General features: G+C 50.4%; 1 protein-coding gene across 1 annotated transcript; it reads right to left on the bottom strand.

Annotated features, from left to right (window-relative positions):
• Window positions 1-1,208: 1,208 nt before the first annotated feature.
• RBFA (ribosome binding factor A) lies at window positions 1,209-16,967 on the bottom strand. Its single transcript, XM_057699818.1, has 7 exons — window positions 16,776-16,967; window positions 14,235-14,277; window positions 13,062-13,238; window positions 12,363-12,475; window positions 9,960-10,044; window positions 3,074-3,147; window positions 1,209-2,271 (listed from the first exon to the last, which is right to left on the bottom strand). Exons 1-7 carry the CDS (start codon window positions 16,901-16,903, stop codon window positions 1,884-1,886), a joined length of 1,008 nt encoding a protein of 335 aa, XP_057555801.1. The 5' UTR covers window positions 16,904-16,967; the 3' UTR covers window positions 1,209-1,883.
• Window positions 16,968-17,794: the final 827 nt, after the last annotated feature.

Genomic DNA, 17,794 nt, shown 5'->3' with positions numbered 1-17,794 from the left:
CTCTTAACTCCTCCTTGTAAGATTATGGAGCAAAACAAAAAATCCTGGGTCTGAGAAGAAACTCTTGTTCCTGCCGTTTAACTTCTCAGAGAGCTTAGGCTGCACCACAGGCGGGAAAGAGAAGGGCAAGCTGGCATCGCGCACCAGCCTCTCCTACCATCCCCGCCTCTTGGACACACATGGGGCTGGGGGGCTCACCCGCCTCTGGCCGTGACTGGTGCCTAGCCACCACCCTCACCCCTTGGGATTGGCATCTGGGCACGTTCTGCAGTGCAGACCCACAGTCAGTCAGTGGAGAAGCCTGCTCAGCGCTGTCGGCTATTAACCATGGTTTTTATTTTCTGTATTTATGGTGTTTTGACATCTTGGGGGCCTTGTGGGCTGGGGAGAGACCCCTTCCCAAGCTGGCTAACTCCGAGAGACAGCAGGTGACTCCCGTGAGCATGCCCTTCATACTCAAACCACCCAAGCCAGGGTGCTCCCCGACCACCGCTGCCAGCTCTGACTGTCCCAGGCCAGTGCATCCTCTGTCCCAAGGCACCCAGGGCCAGGCCGTGGACAACTTCGAGCCAGCCCTAGAGCCCAGAGCCTGCCAAAAGGGCTCAAACCTGCTCACCCCCCTCACCCATTCCTCTTCCGGGAGCCACAAGATGGGTTCGGCCACGCCTCCTCCTCTCCCTCTGCCTCCTGACCAGCACTGGCGCTTCTCCGCGGGGCCCCGTGCAGCGTGCTGTGCCCCCCATCCTGGCAACTGTGAGTCAAGAGCTCTTCCGAGGCCGCAGTCTCCAAGTCTGTCATCTTACCACACCTGATTAGAACAGGTCCTGTGCACACCTTAATACAGGTCAATCTTCCCTCTGGACGTTTCTTCTCTGCTCAGAGGCTGTGTAAAAACCCACACCCCTGCAGGAAACAGCCCCCACAGGCTATGTGTACCCTTCCAGGTGGGATCACACAAGCACCAAAGCGCAACGCGCCCCGAGCAGCTAGTGGTTGGCCCGTGTCCCGTGATGCTGTCCTTCCAGTGGGGGCCGCTGTCCCAGCAAAGATGGACTTCTTGGTGCCACATCCCCGCTGGGGCGCTGCACCTGGTCCCAGGTGCTGACAAGGAAAGTGGCATTTAGGGCTTGCCACTGTTGCAGAGGTAAGGACAATGCTTTCCTTCCCCAGACAGTTTACAAGAAGGGAAATCACACTCCCTGAAAATCCGTGTTACAGGTTTCCTTGCTTTATCTTAAGCAGTGTACCTTTCTCCAATTATCTGAACTGTTAGGAGCACTTTCAGCATTTCAAGGTTGACGGTACTTACAAAATGGAGATGCGCCAAGCCCAGGACAACGTTTCTCTGTGTTGGACTTAAATGCTTTATTTCCTAACACACGTGCTTTCTCTAGAAGACACATCACAGCCTCCTGCACTTAGGAAAACTAGACAGCACTTCAGCGCCATGAATGGAATCTCCATCGAAAGGCACGAAAGCGGTGCTAACCCAGCCGCAGACAGGACAGCCGTTTACAGCCCAAGATGGGAGAAGTAGCCAGAGCAGCGCCTCATGTGGACGTGAGGTCACACGTGCATCACAGCACTCAAGAGCCCACCTGTCTGCGCATGTCCGAGAATGACCACAAAAGCACAAGCATGGACCTGGGGGCCATGGAGGAACTCTCTAGTGAGCAGGCGAACGTGCAAATGTGGAATCCCAAATAAGGAGGACGGACCCTACACCACCGCCATCGCCCGAAGAGGTGTCCACACCCCTTCCACAGGCCTCGCCCCTCCCACTGCAGCACAGCCTGTACCTGCACATGGGCGCCCTGGGAGGCACCGGCACCGGCTGGCATGTCTCCAAGCAAGGTCCTCTCCGTGTGCTCGCAGGGGTCAGGTCAGGCTCCACGCCCCTCGTGATCCCTCCGCTCTGCCTCCGGCTCCTGCCCGGCTTCCTGGAGCCCCCACGTGTACCCCGGGGTGTGCTCCTCAGGCAGGGCCCCTCCATTGCCCGGGGGCTCGTCACTCCCCACCCCTGACAGGTAGTCCTTGGGAGAGAGGTCACGGTCCTTGCAGGGCTTGGCCTTGCTCTTCCTCATCTGCTTCGTCAGCTCAGCCGCGTGCTCTGGCCACCCTGGGCCCTCGCTCCCGTGCCCTTTCCCTCTCCTCCTCTTGTACTCCAGGATCTGCTTGTTGAGCACCTCGTGGTCAATCCCACACAGACTCGAGGGAGCAGCAGGGCCCAGGGTGTCGCACGGCAACACAGTATCCAGGGCCTCAGGGTCGCTGGAGGGGAGAAGAGGACATTCACACCACACACCATACTTCCTACAGCCACTTACTCACACACTGTCCTAACATCTCTCTAAGGGTAACTGTGGAGACAGGTCAGAAGAAAGGGGGTTTGCTCAGGCGTTCTCCAGTCCAGAACTTCTCGGCCAGCACCCCTGCAGCCTGTGCGTGGCTCAGGCCAGCGTACTTCTGATGCAGCATTTTTATTTTCTCCCCACTTAAACGTGGCTAGTGAGCTGGGCCAGTTAAACAGAAGTACGGGCGGGGGGCTCTTCAGGTCTGTCGCGCGGGTTACCGGATGCACCAACAGAGAAGAGTCCACTCTGAGAGCAAAACCAAAGAACCCTTTCGAAATTCAAATCTGGCCACATCACACCTCTAACTCTGATCTGGAGTCACCTTCTCAGAGGCCTACCCTGATGTTTACTGTTTCCCAGCAAAACGCTGGCTCCAAGGACACTGCTGTTTATTCACAGATGTTCTCTAAGTGCTAGAACAGGGCCTGCCAGGGGGCAGGCCCGCAATACAATTGTGCCGAGGGAAGGAGAGGATGAGCCGCTACCGCCAGCACTCAGAGTCCAGGCCCCGGCACTTCTGGGTGGACCCCCGAGGCACGAATGCTGACACAGGGCTGTGCCCCAGGGCAAGACCCGAGGGCAGAAAGCAGGGCCCACCACGCGCCACCCCCCACCCCCAACACCTGGCAGGGAGCAGGTAGGACTGTGTAGCTGCTGTAGAAACCAGGAAGTCCACACCTGGGTGTCTGCCTGAATCAAAAATGTATGTCCACACGTACCACCTGAAATCATTTTGCACAAAGTCTTTTTCGTCTGGGGGTCCAAAATCAGCAATTGCCAGTAACCGATCAACCTAAAAAAGGAAGAGACAGAGGGTGATTGGCAAGCCACGCCTCTCCACCGCCTGCCGCACACCGGCTGAGCGCGAGCGTCCCACTGCCCGGTGCCCGGTGCCCAGTGCCAGCTCAACCACAGGCCTCGACCCCGCTTGACATCACTCCTTCCGGTGGCGCTGCCCACACCCACTGTCACACTTTCTCTCATAATGAACTGGGGCTTTTTTAAAGCTGCACTTAAAACTTGTACTAGTCAAATTTACAAAGAAAGCAGTGAATTATTAGTTGAGTTACTAACACTTGCTGGTTTCTAATAAAGTTTTATAAAATGCTTCAATTTTGCCACAGATTTGCTTGGGGGACAAAACCTCCCAGCGTGGCAACATGAGAGTCGCAGAGTCCGGCACGTGACTCCAGCTCCGAGGGGGCTGAGGGGCCCACACGGGAGGTGAGCCCTGCTCCTCAGCAGGGCCCACTGCGGGCCTCTCCACATCCCGTGCCTGTTCTGACTGCCGCCGGGTCAGCCTACTGGGACCATGCACTGAGACCCGACCTCCTGCTTCAGTGTAAGCCCAAAGGAGCCTGGTCCAAAACTGGGCCCCGTCACACGCAGGACTAAAGTATCATCACCAACCAGTGACACACCAACAAAGCTACAAAGGTGAGGAGCAGCAGAACTGGAGACAAACCATCCAGAGAGAATATCAGGAAGCCTCCAAAGTTAAAATTGGGAGGAAATATTCACCATGCACACTTCTGCCAGCAGACGCGTACCCGATAGACAATGACCCTGCACAACTCAATAAGAAGCAGACCTTGTTAAAAACGGGCCAAAGACGTGAATTGATCCACAAAAGGAGGAAGGACCAGTAGGCACATGAAAAGATGCTCAATAATAAAGCAGTCAGCAAGAAAAGGCACGTTTAATCACCAAACGCGACCCCGGGGGTCGGCGAGGACGCCCATCAGCAGGACTCTGGCACGACAGCGGGCATGCAGACAGCACGGCCGTGCTACAGCAGCCTGGCAGTTTTCTGAAAGTTAAACCTACACCTGGTACTCCTAGGAACTGACTTAAATGAAACAAAACATACATCCACAAAAATCTGTACATAGATGCTCACAGTGCTTCACTCTTTACAAAAACTGAGAAAAAAGACAACTGTCTATCGCAAGGTGACTGGTAAGTAAACTGCAGTACAGTCGTATGATGGGTGCTACTTACGAACAAAAAGGAACCACTTACACACGAAACAACATGAAGAAATCTTCAGAACACTGTGCTTAGCAAAGCCAGACGCAAAAGACAACATCCTGATTCTATTTATGTGAAATTACAGAAATCTCACCAGGCAAAGCTAATCTATGGTGACTGAAATCAGACGAGTGGTAGGGCGTACCCACTGGGGTGAGCAGGGGTGGCGATGACACACAGGTACACGTGTCAGAGGGGGTACATCTTATCATATATAAATTAGGCCTCAATAAGGCTTCTTTTAATCAGTTTTAACAAAGAACCAAATTCAAACACAACCTCAAATTCTAGCACATTAACACAGACCACCAGGTTACCACCCCGTGTGGGAGGGATCAGAGCAGCAGCTGAGCTCAGACGGTGCCGGCCAGACCACGTGCAGCGGGTGCTCCTGCCTGGTGGGCACCGGCTGCCTGACGCCTGACGGTCAGCAGGGAGACAAGTGGACATGGATCACCATACGGGTGTCAGAGTTTATGCATTTTCCTTACAAATTCAGATAAAAAATTTTTTCCTTTATAGTTAAAATAAAAATCAACATTTTAAAAACCTCTTGACTGATGTGTAAAATTATGAGAAAAGGACACAAATCATTAAGTGTAGCTCAATGCCATGCCACAAACTGAACACACCTGTGGACACTGCCCCTTCCTCAACATTGAGAAGATGAAGCTTCTGAGGAAGCCTCCTTCGGACCCCTCCTGCTCATGCAGCTCCACAACAGCCATTACTTTTACTTCCATCACCAAAGATTAGTCACACTTGTCTCTGAACTTTTTATAAACAGAAGCACAGAGAAGTTGGCCTTTCCGCCAGCTCTGCGTCAGGTGGGAGGCGAGGGTCAGGTAACTGTTCCAGAGCATGTCTGTCCATCCTGCTACCTGCACCCGAAAAAACCCTGTGCCACGCTCCCAGGCACGTCCCTGACGCTCACACCCACTTCCATGGGTGCTGTAAGGGCTCGCGGGTCACAGACTCAGCTTCTGTGGGGACAGCCAGTCTCCACAGGGGCCCTGCCCTCTCCCGATAGCACGGCCGTACCCGTTGCACCTCACCCCCTGCACCCTCACTCCTGTAAGGTAAGCCGTTATGGAGAGGGGCGCGCTGGTTTTCATTTTTGCTCTCCTGATGACCAGTGGTGCTGAGCACCTCTGAGCGTGTTTACTGGCAGTACCATCGACACTGCTGAATTACTCAGGGTTCCGTTTGTACAGAGCTTATTACTAGTCCTCCTTCAAATGTCCAGACCGGTGACCTGAATACTAGCCTGAGAATGCAAAGTAAGCTGTTGAAACTGGTAACAGCTGTTAGCAGTTGCAACTACCTGATTTTTGGTGCAAGCAATATAAAACAGAAATAAACTGACTGATAGAAGACTCAAAGTTTCATCCAGAACTCCCAATTCCAAATTTCTGTCTCTATCCAAGCTGCTTTATCAATGGCTGACTTTAAATCTATTAAGAACATACAGATAGGACCAAGATGGTGGAGTAGGAGGACGTGCGCTCACTCCCTCTCGCAAGAGCACCAGAATTACAACTAACTGCTGAACAATCATCGACAGAAAGACACTGGAGCTCACCAAAAAAGACACCCCACATCCAGAGACAAAGGAGAAGCCGCAATGAGACGGTAGGAGGGGTGCAATCACGTTAAAATCAAATCCCATAAATGCTGGGTGGGTGACTCACAAGCTGGAGAACAGTTATACCGCAGAAGTCCACCCACTAAAGTGAGGGTTCTGAGCCCCACGTCAGGCTTCCTAACCTGGCGGTCCAGCAACGGGAGGAGGAATCTGCAGAGAATCAGACTCTGAAGGCCAACGGGATTTGACTGCAGGACCTCCAGAGGACTGGGGGAAACGGAGCCTCCACTCTTGGAGGGCACACAAAAAAGTGTGCTCACCAGGACCCAGGGGGAAGGAGCAGTGACCCCACAGGAGACTGAACCAGACCTACCTGCTGGTGTTGGAAGGTTGTCTGCAGAGGTGGGGGGCAGCTGTGGCTCACCAAGGAGACGGGGCACTGGTGGCAGGGGATCTGGGAGGTGCTCATTGGTGTGAGCTCTTCCAGAGTCCACCATTAGCTCCACCAAAGAGCCTGTGGGCTCCAGTGCTAGGTGGCTTCAGGCCAAAGGACCAACAGAGTGGGAACACAGCCCCACCCATTGGCAGACAAGCAGATTAAAGTTTTACTAAGCTCCACCCACCAAATTGGATTAAAGTCTTACTGAGCTCCACCCACCCAGCCCAACCCACCATCAGTCCCTCCCATCAGGAAGCACCCACCAACCTCCTAGACAGCTTCCTCCACAAGAGGGCAGACAGCAGGATCAAGCAGTAACAGCAATATTTCATCTTGTGGAACTGAAAACCACAGCCACAGAAAGACAGAGAAAATGAAAAAGCAGAGGACTTTGTACCAGATGAAGGGACAGGATAAAGCCCCAGAAAAACAACTAAATGAAGAGGAGATAGGCACACTTCCAGAAAAAGAATTCAGAATAATGATGGTGAAGATGATCCAGGACTTTGAAAAAAGACTGGATGCAAAGATTGAAAAGTTTCCCAAAGACCTAGAAGAATTAAAGAGCAAACAAACAGAGATATGCAACACAATAACTGAAATGAAAAATACACTACAAGGAACCAACAGCAGATTAACTGAGGCAGAAGGGCAAATAAGTGACCTGGAAGACAGAATGGTGATCATCACTGATGCGGAAAGGAATAAAGAAAAAAGAATGAAAAGAACTGAAGACAGCCTAAGACACCTCTGGGACAACGTTAAATGCACCAACATTCGCATTATAGGGGTCCCAGAAGGAGAAGAGAGAGAGAAAGGACTCGAGAAAATATTGGAAGAGATTATAGTTGAAAACTTCCCTAACATGGGAAAGGAAATAGCTACCCAAGTCCAGGAAGCGCAGAGTCCCAGGCAGGATAAACCCAAGAAGAAACAAGCCAAGACATACAGTAGTCCAAATGACAAAAATTAAAGACAGAGAAAAGTTATTAAAAGCAACAAGGGAAAAAAGACAAATAACATACAAGGGAACTCCCATAAGGGTAACAGCTGATTTCTCAGCAGAAACTCTGCAAGCCAGAAGGGAGTGGCATGATATATTTCAAGTGACGAAGGGAAGCACCTACAACCCAGAATACTCTACCCAGCAAGGATCTCATTCAGATTCGACAGAGAAATCAAAAGCCTTACAGACAAACAACAGCTAAGAGAATTCAGCACCACCAAACCAGTCCTACAACATATGCTAAAGGAACGTCTCTAAGAGGGAAACATAAGAGAAGAAAAGGACCTACAAAAACAAAAACAAAACAATTCAGAAAATGGTAATAGGAACATACATATTGATAATCACCTTGAATGTAAATGGACTAAATGCACCAACCAGAAGACACAGACTGTCTGAATGGAAACAAAAACAAGACCCATATATATGCTGTCTACAAGAGACCCACTTCAGACCTAGGGACACATACAGACGGAAAGTTAGGGGATGGAAAAAGATATTCCATGCAAATGGAAATCAAAAGAAAGCTGGAGTGGCGATACTCATATCAGATAAAATAGACTTTAAAATAAAAAATGTTACAAGAGACAAGAAAGGACATTACATAAAGATCAAGGGATCCATCCAAGAAGAGGAGATAACAATTATAAATATATATGCTCCCAATATAGGAGCACCTCAATACATAAGGCAAATGCTAACAACTATGAAAGAGGAAATGCAAGGCAGAAATAGAGACACAGGTGTAGAGAAGAAACACATGGACACCAAGTGGGGAAAGTGGGGAGGGTTGGGGGGGAATTAATTGGGAGATTGGGATACCAAACGGTACACTCTAAATATATGTTGTTTATTGTCTGTTAACTGTATCTCAATAAAAGTTTTTTTAAAAAAGAAGTACATAGTGTTTGAAAAACACTGCCCTGACTTACACCAAGGGAAGCAATGACCATGCCCTCAAATGATCACCTGTCCAAATCAGAAACCCCCTCTGGTCCAGCCTTTACTTCTAACTACAGTGAGACAGAAACTACAGGACAATGAGGGGCCAGCTGAGGCCTGACCTCCCGTGGCCTGCAGGTCAACAGCTGCGCTCTGAGCACGTGCAGGACCCACCGTCACCATGCGGCACATGTCCGACCCGTGACCACCTCCCCTGGGCACACATGGTAGGACAGACACTAGACAGGCCTGAAACGGCCTCCAAAGCATACACCCAACAGCACAACCTCCGGAATAAGGCCCTCCCAGAAACCCTCAAGCGTGCATGCCCCTCCCTCCCTCCCTCCCTCCAATGACTGTTTCTGGAAAGGAACCCACACAGCCAGGTGGGAACGTGCAGCTCTGAATTCTTCCTCCACGGAGAGAGTGACGAGTCGCGGTGCAGTAAGAGCAGAGTGCTCCTCCTGCCAGACCCCCAGCTGTGTCCGGGGGTTCCTGCTGAGGATGTGCACAGCACGCCTGTGACCAAAATGCGACTTGAGCTGTAACCCGGCACTGCAACTTCACTCCTCTTCCCCTTTCTAGCTAGGAAATCACACATCTATCAAGGTTATTATCCGTATAATGTTTTCGGTATTGCTTGTATAATAACAAAAGGGAAAAAAAATTAGATTTTTTTTTCCTCTGTGGATCTAAACACGACCTAGTTGTACAGTGACTAACAGCCACCTAGTCATAACCCTGTAAATGCTGCTGTTTTTCCAGATGAGCTTTTTAAGGGCATAACACACCTTAATAACCACGAAGTAACCACCACCCAGATTAAAATATATGTATATTTTAACAGTTTTTTAACCTTTATAATCAACTTATACCTGAAACAAGGGAAATAACTATGAACAATTACAGTTACACGACAGAACCACGCGTCAGCCTTAATGGTGTGAAGTAACCACACACAGATGAAATCTAGGGAAGTGTAGGAAGGGGGCAAGCACAGGAGGGTGCACTGTGCTTCAGGTTTACAAACTGAGAGAGGGAGGGAGTCGGTTTACGAGTTACACTTACACCGATAAGCATTAAAAAAATTAAAGCCATACAAAGTGGTTACCTCCGGGGAACAGGGCTGAGAACAGGGGTATATGAGCCTTACTTTTCACTTGTACCCTTCTAAGTATGACCTTTTAAAAACTGTATATGTTATCTTTCGAATATTTAAAAATAAAATTTTAAATCTTACCCATACAGGGACTTCCCTTGGTGACACACTGGTTAAGAATCTGCCTGCCAATGCAGGGAACATGGGTTCAAGCTCTGGTCCGGAAAGATCCCAAATGCTGCAGAGCAAGTAGGCCCGTTGCACCACAACTGCTGAGCCTGTGCTCTAAAGCCCACGTGTTACAACTACCGAAGCCCGCACGCCTAGAGCTCGAGCTCTGCAACGAGAAGCCACCACAATGAGAAGCGAGTTACCGCCATGAAGAGTAGCCCCTGCCTGCTGCAGCTAGAGAAAGCCTGCGCGCAGCAACGAAGACCCAACGCAGCCAAAAATAAAAATTTAAAAATTAAAAAAAAAAAAAGGTAATTATGTAAAAGCCTTACCTCCACCATAGCTGCGTTTTTTCTGTCCCGAACAAACACTATTGGTGGCATGTTCCTCAGGGTCTGCTGGGACATCAAAATGTGCCTGGAGAGAGAATGAGATTGGTGCAGCCGCAGGTGACATTTGGTGGAGGGGTGACAGTGCCAGAAACAGAAAAGTCATCTCATGAAGAGGCGAGGCATGAGCTTTGCTTATCATACTGCTCAAAGATGAAAAGTCTCCCTTAGCCAATTGCCACACTTCATCAGGGATACAAAATGCATCACCACAGTTGTTTTTAATTCTCTTAATGCAACTTTTGAGACTCTTACAGCCGGATGTGAACCTGAACGCCCTCCTGGGCATCACTGGGGCCTTGGGCTTCATGGTTGGGGCACCAACAACCTGCCAGGGCTCTGTGCCTCCATTCGACCAGCACTCAACAGAGACAGCGCCACAAGAGTGTGGCGGCCAGCCTGCTGCTACCCCGACGTCAGACGCAGAAATGACCTTCTTATTACCCAGTCAGGCGATATGTATGGACCCAGGGGCCCCGGGGATCCAGTGAAAACACTGCCATGACACACAGCACATCTGCTCAGTGACAGGTCTTGGTATGTAGTTATGGGAAAACCATTACACTAAACCTTGGTGATCAAAAGAGTTGGGAAAAGTGACATTCTGTTCAACTGAATTTTCTGATTACCTAAAAACTAATCAGAAAACAAAGCTGTTATCTCAACACTTGTTGGAAATCTCTCATCTTCTTGTTTCTGTTAGATGTAAAAAATGAGATTAACTGACCATTCTTTGATACACAACTTTAGAGACTCTTAGGATCACTGTGATGGATGCAGGAGAGCTGAAGTAGATGTGCATGAAAATGCCAGTTCTGACATCTGAATTCTCAACATCTACCCCCTCCTCCTAAAAGGAACAGCGGAGAGGCAGGAAGGACAGGGAGAAAGAAGAGGGAGGCAGGGAGGCAGGAAGGCGGAGCTCCAGTTCTGCGTGCTGGTCAGCCGGGTTTCTGCATTTTTAAGACTGAGGAGAAAACTGAGTAACTTCTTTACTATCTCCCATCTCAGTGGTTCTCAAAATCTTTGAACTCAGGACCCCCTTTATACTCTTAAAAATTAGTGAGGACACCAAAGATCTTTTGTTTATGTGGGTTACATCTATCAGTATTTACCATACTAGAAATTAAAGCTGAAAAATGTAAAAATATGTATTAATTCACTTAAAATAATTACTATGTTTTAAAAAAAATTACTGAGAAGAGTGGCATTCCTTACGTAGTTGCAAATTTAACAGCTAGCATAATGGAACACAGCTGGATTCTCAACTCTGTGTCTGCATTCAATCTGCTGTTATTTTGTTCAAAATAGAAGAAAATCGGGCCTCACACAGGTCTGTAACTGAAAAGGAAAGAGTACATGAACAGCCCTTCAGAAAAGTGTAGATTTTCTTTGATGCTACACAAAAACTCAACAAACTGTACTTCATTAAAGGCTGCAGTGTGGCATCTGAAACCAGGTTAATGAACATGTCATTCTCTGTACATTAAAATCCGTTGGACCTCTTGTCCTTTGACGTGATCTTTCCCCGTGTGTGATTTTGTAACCTCGTGCACTGGTATTTTAGAAAATACTGATTCACCAAGTAATGCATATTTTCAACATGATGACGTATTTTACAACACATCACCTCCAATCTCATCAATAAGGGTCTCATGTACAGCAAAGCTGTCAAACTCAAAGTGGTGGATACAAATTTTCTAGAATTCTGATTTGCACTGAAAGCTTGAATTTTATCACTGGTAACAAATATGGTCAGTTGTTTCCTCAAGTGACAGGTTCACTTTTCTCACTTTGGAGAAAATGCCTGTCTAATACCCACACCTGAAGAAGCATAGCTGGTTCCCTTGCTCTTTCCGGTGAGTGTTTATCTTGGGTCACAATGAGCAATGGCAGTGTTTCCAAGGCAACCGTCAAGAGCGTCACGCACACTTCCCACCACAGGTACTACACAGATGTGCCCAAGCGTCGCGACGTTCATCAAAGACACCCTTAAACAAAACTGAAGTTTATCGCGGCGAGCACGTGCTGAAGTTTCAATGGCCACCAGGACATCTGGGCCAGCAGTTTCACCACCGTGGCTTCAGTGCAAACATCAACATGGTGAGAAAGGAAAACCACACCTCTTTGTGAAAACAGCTCTAACCTCACGACCCTCCCCCTACACAGGAGTTCAGGGGTCCCTGTGGACCCAGGACCACACTTTGAGAACCACTGACCTAAATTATGGCATAGATGAAGACATAAATTCTGCTGTGAAATTCAGGAACATGCTTCCCAAGTTTTCCTTAAAAGCAAAAACAGTGAACAAAATCGGCTGGAAGGCAGGGTCAAGGAGAGGCTCACCTCATGTGCGCAGCGCTCCTCCGCAGGACGGCCTCCGTGTTTGTGTTCTGCACCTCCGAGAGGGTCGCCCTCCAGAACACGCGGCAGGCAGAGAAGTCTGAAGTCAGAGAGACCTGAGCCCCCACCCCGCCCCAAATCACTCTCAGCTCACCGGGACGCTCCTCGGACAGAGCGCGTCAGGAGAGAAACGCTAACTCACAGGCAGTCCTGGCTTCGGGCACCCGCTGCCAGAGCTAGTGCCCCAGCGCCAGGGCTACCCGCCGCCCCAAGCACACTGCCGGGCAAGGTGGACACCTGACCTCCCCTGACCCGACCCCAGCCTCAGCCCCCACAGGAACGCCTCCGCCGCTGCCCCTCCTCGTCCTCCTCTGGCTGAACCCACTCCACTTTGAGGGCAGAGCGCAGACGCTGCCTCCCTTGTCTTTACACCAAGGTGAAGGCAGAGGCATCCACCACCCACCTGACCCCCAGACCGTCACACACCCCGTCGCATCCCGTGCTGGACTCTGAGCACCCTCGGGGCTGTCTGGGCAAAGACCCCACCTGTGCACAGACAGACCTCTGTTTTTGCACCCCACAAGCACCTTCCTCTCCTTAACACCTAGACGGCCGCACTGAGCATCCCTTCTGCCTTTTCGAACCTTTAGGCAAGGCACAGATGCATGAGGCCTGCCGTCCCTCCTTGGCCCCGAGGTCTACCTTGGAGAGCTCCACATTCAGGTCATAGAGCTCCTGGCTCACTTCGGGCGTGCCCAGCAGATCCGTCAGCGCTTTGTAGAGAAGGCCATTCAGGGCCCTCAGGCGCACATGGTCTTCCTTCCTGGTTCTCTTGGAGGTGCTCTTCACTAGGAATTCCAACTGTGATGGCTTGTGAGTCTCCATGAAGAAAGGCAGACACAAAGGCCAACATTACAGCTGTACACAAATTCGTACGAACTGATAACAAAGGTCATTCCTGGCCATCTTAGCTTTCATGAACATACAGTTTATTTTATAGACCCTTCTAGATCTTACCTAGCATTCCTTCAAGATTAAAAGAACTGCCAAGTATATATTTTTTCCAAAAAAATTTTTATTGAAATATAATCCATATACCATAAAAGTCTCCCTCTTAAAAAGTACAATTCAGTTGTTTCTAGTATATACAGTGTATTTTTTTCTATCAAGAACCATTTACTACTTAAGCTTTTATAGTACAGATACGTTTTGGAGATACAGCAGGTTTGTTCCAGACCATCACAATATCTCAGTGCACAGAGAAGGTATGTTTACACTATGCTGCAGTCTATTAAGTGTGTAACAGCAATATATCTAAAAACAACAAGCATACCTTAATTAAAAATACTTTATTGCTAAAAAATGCTAGCCATCACCTGCTAATGCAGGGTTGCCATAAACCTTCTATCTGTAAAAAACTCAGAACCTGGGAAATGCAATAAAACAAGGTATGCCTGTATATCCACACATATCTGTGTTATACACACACACACAGAAACTGAATAGACATTACCATATTAGAATTTGATAACAGATGTGACAGTCTGGAAAACTTTAGTGTAATTTTTTTTTCTTTTTTTTTCCAGCCACACTGCAAGGCATGTGGGATCTCAGTTCCCCAACCAGGGATCAAACCCGTGCCCCTGCAGTGGAAGTGCAGAGTCTTAACCACTGGACCACTGGGGAAGTCCCCTAGTGTAATTTTTTTTAAAGGCCAAAATCCTGTGTCACCAGTGTATCTAGCCCCGCCCCAGAGACCCTGTCCCCCCCAGCACTGAAATGGAAGGGCTGCCAGCTGGAGAGCTGCCGCCTTTTGGAGCCTCATGCCCATCGAGATTATTCTAAAGTGGCTCACCGTCGCTACTCTATACTTACCAAGTGAGAGCCCAAGGAAGGACCTTCATACCAAAACTTCTTCCTATAGGGAGGAAACAAGAACTATGCTGAATACTGATGGCAAATCAAGTAAGAAACAGTTACAAAAACTAACTCCAGGTTCGGATACCACAACTGTTCCTAAGGGGTTAAACCTGAACATAGAAATTAAGTTACTAGAGTAACTTAATTCTTAACTTTGGATATCCAAGTGACAGGAGCATGGGTTGTAGAGGAGAGACAGAAGACAGATTTATTTTTATTTTTTTTAAGGTTGGAATTGCTTTCATTGGGGTGAGCGCCACAGGCCTGCCATGGTTGGGTTAGTGTTCTGCCCTCTGAGGCAGCCGAAGCCTGGCGCCTCCACCCGCCACCTACCTGGGTTAGTGGAACAGGCAAAGCTCAGTCGCAGAAGACAGTTTTAAATTCAAGCTCACAACTTTTATCTAAAGTCTACTTCTAGTCCCCAAGGTAGAGAAAGAGGATCTTAAAAATACAGCTACCAAACTGCTTCCCAGAGCAAGGTTAATGACTCATACTGCCACACATCAATGCTGGGGTTGAACAGCTAAAGAAAGAGAAGGCAGGTGGTGGAGCCAGGCTCCCCACTGTTGTGGACAAGCAAGGGAAGGGAGAGTGACCGGTGAGCTAGCGGATGAGAGCTGGAGAGCAACATGAACTCAAGCGCCACTTACTATAGCTACAGGTGGTGACATGCAGAAACACTGATAGATAAGCATGTACACAGGGCTTAACATAAACACATTATGTTTTTTCTTTGTCAGCTGAAAAGGCCTAAAAGACAGACACCCCAGTAGCAATCAACATACTAAACTCTCAGATCGTGGTTTCTGATACCAGTTTCCAATAAAGGAACCAGAGCTCCTTGGAGAGATGGCTGATTCTAGGGCTGAGGCATCTTATAGTGCCAGAAAAGAAGGATGTGCTGAAAAGTTTTTTTAATTTAAAAACTATTTCAAAACCCCATAACTACGGGGTGTGTCAAAGGGATACACCTGAAAGAGCTCCCAGGGGTCAAAGCTGGAATAATTTTGAACAAAATTAAGCAGCACTGGATTATAACCCGTGAGTCCATCCTGACAGGCATTAAGAAACGGAGAAGAGACACATCTCCCACGTAAAATTTCAAATAATTCATGAGCATAACTCCCCACTCCTTAGGGGTGAGCTGCACACGGCGACTCCCCCCAAAGAAGCCACTACAGAATTTGGGGGTGGTGTAACGTTATAGTGGATAAACCTGACAAAAATGACCTCCAGTCAGTAATGAAGACCAACAGCAACAGCAACACACCATGCTGGGAGCACGCGTCCGATGTGATGGAAGCGGCACTACATCTGTGCTCTTCCTCCCCCCAGACCAAAACCCCAGTGTAGGCAAGAGAAGAATATCACACTAATCCCAACAAACAGGTATCCTACAAAATATCTAACCAGTGCTCCTCAAACTGTGGAGATCATCAAAACAGGGGCAGTGTGAGAAGCTGCCACAGTCAAGAGGAGCCTAAAAAGACAATGACTAAATGTGATGTGGTCCCTGGATGGGATCCTGGAACAGAAAAAAGACAGTGGGGAAAACTAAGGAACCGGGAACAAAGCAAGGCCTTTGGTTAATAATGTAGCAATGCTAGTGCACCACTTGTAACCCGTGTGCCACGCTTGTTTATATGGGAACTGGACTCATCCTCACCAATCCTTCAGTAAACCTAAAATTCTTTAAAAACTCTATTAAAACAAAAACATATAATACACACACATATCTACAACAGAATTAAAATGATACATAAATCAACATTTCATTATACTTATCTCTCATAAAAAACCTATCCTGACAGATTAACCCCACAGAGAAAGCACTAATATAGAAAGGAAATTCTTACATATCTTTCTTCTTTCCCTCTTTACGAGATGAAACTACTCTCCTGAAAAACGCTTCTAGTAACAAGAATCATCATCCCTCGGTATCTGCGGGGAATTGGTTCCAAGACCCCAAAGATACCAAAATTCGAGGATGCTCAACGCGCCGTATTCGCATATAACCTCCGCACATCCTCCCGGATACATTAAATCACCCTGAGGTTACTCGATGCCGCGCAGATAGCTGCCAGCAAGGCAAGTTCAGGTTTTGTGTTTTAGATCTTCCTGGAATTTCCTCCGAACATTTTCAGTCCAAGGTTGGCTGGGTCGGAGGATCCGGAACCTCGGACCCAGAGTGGACGGTAAGCGCGTGCAGCACTCTGCTTCATAAATTTGGGACGTACTGTTAGCTTTCAGGACACGCGGAACGTCAGCATCCTAACTGTGCGAAAACACAACACAACAGGCCGGCTGGGAAAACGCGCACACGCCCCGCGTGAGAGGTGGGCTCGCTGCGGATCCCTCAGCAACCGCTCGCCTAGAAGGCGGAGGCCGCGCTCACCGACCCGGCCGCAAGCCCGGGCTGCAGGCCAGGTGCAGGCGGCGCGGCCCGGCCCGCGGAACCCCCCCGCGGGACCCCCACCCCTGCTCGGGGAACAGTACTTGGTTTTCGCAGCAAACTTCTTGAGTAGGTTCTTGCCGCAGAAGACCGGCGAGCTGTGCAGGCCTCGGGCGCCGCCCAGAAGGAGCCCCGCGTGGAGCCCCCACAGCCCGCGGAGAGCCGCCCACATGTCCGCCGAGCTGCAGCAGGCCGCCTCACGCGGGGCCGGGCGACGATGGCGGCGAGACGTGGGGCGGGGCGACGTTGACTGCGCGGCGCGGGCAGGGCGACGGGGGGCGGGGCGACGTTGACGGGGCAGCGTGGGCGGGGCGACGGGGCGCGGGGGCGTTGACGGAACTGCGTGGGCGGGGCGACGTTGACGGGACGGCGTGGGCGGGGGCGACAGGGCCGGGGCAGCGTGGGCGGGGGCGACGGGGGGCGGGGCGACGTTGACAGGGCGGCGTGGGCGGGGAGACGCGAAGCGGGGACAAGGAGCCGGGCGACGCGAGGGGACGTGGGGCGGGAAGACGTGCAAACGGAACGACGTGAGGCGGCTCGCGGTGACGTAAGGCTAAGCGACGTGCGAAGTCGCCGAGACGATGGGCGGGCCGAGAGGACGAGGCGGGGTCAGGAGGACAGGTAGGCGGGACGTGAAGCGGAGGGGCGGGGCGACGGCGCGGCATGGGCGGGGCCCGCTGCCCTCTGTGGGCGGGGCCCGACGACGCGCGGCGGGGAGCGGGGCCTGATGACGTGATTGCGGAGCGGACCGGGCGACGCGCCCCTCCCCCGGCGAGCCGGGCTCCGCCGGAGTCCGCCGAGGGCAGGGCCGGGCGGCCCTCGGTGCTGGTGGAGCGCTCGCGCTTCCCGGGTGCTGGGGTCGCGGACGAGGAGTACGCTTTGTGCAGACGCACGAAGCCCGCGGAGAGGGGTGCGCGCCAGCCTTCCCGCCGCAGGACGGGACGCGAAGGGGAGGCGAGAGGCCTCGGGGCAGTGCGCGCGTCCTGGGGCGGAGCCCCCGCGGGCACGCCGCTCGGAGGGGCTGGAGCGGGCGCCTCGTCACGCTGCCCGGTCGTGTGCCCGC

The sequence above is a fragment of the Hippopotamus amphibius genome, chromosome 11 (genome assembly GCF_030028045.1).
Source record: "Hippopotamus amphibius kiboko isolate mHipAmp2 chromosome 11, mHipAmp2.hap2, whole genome shotgun sequence".
Taxonomy (NCBI): Eukaryota; Metazoa; Chordata; class Mammalia; order Artiodactyla; family Hippopotamidae; genus Hippopotamus; species Hippopotamus amphibius.
The sequence above is the reverse complement of the archived record's forward strand: the minus strand, read 5'-3'. Positions and strand labels throughout refer to the sequence as shown.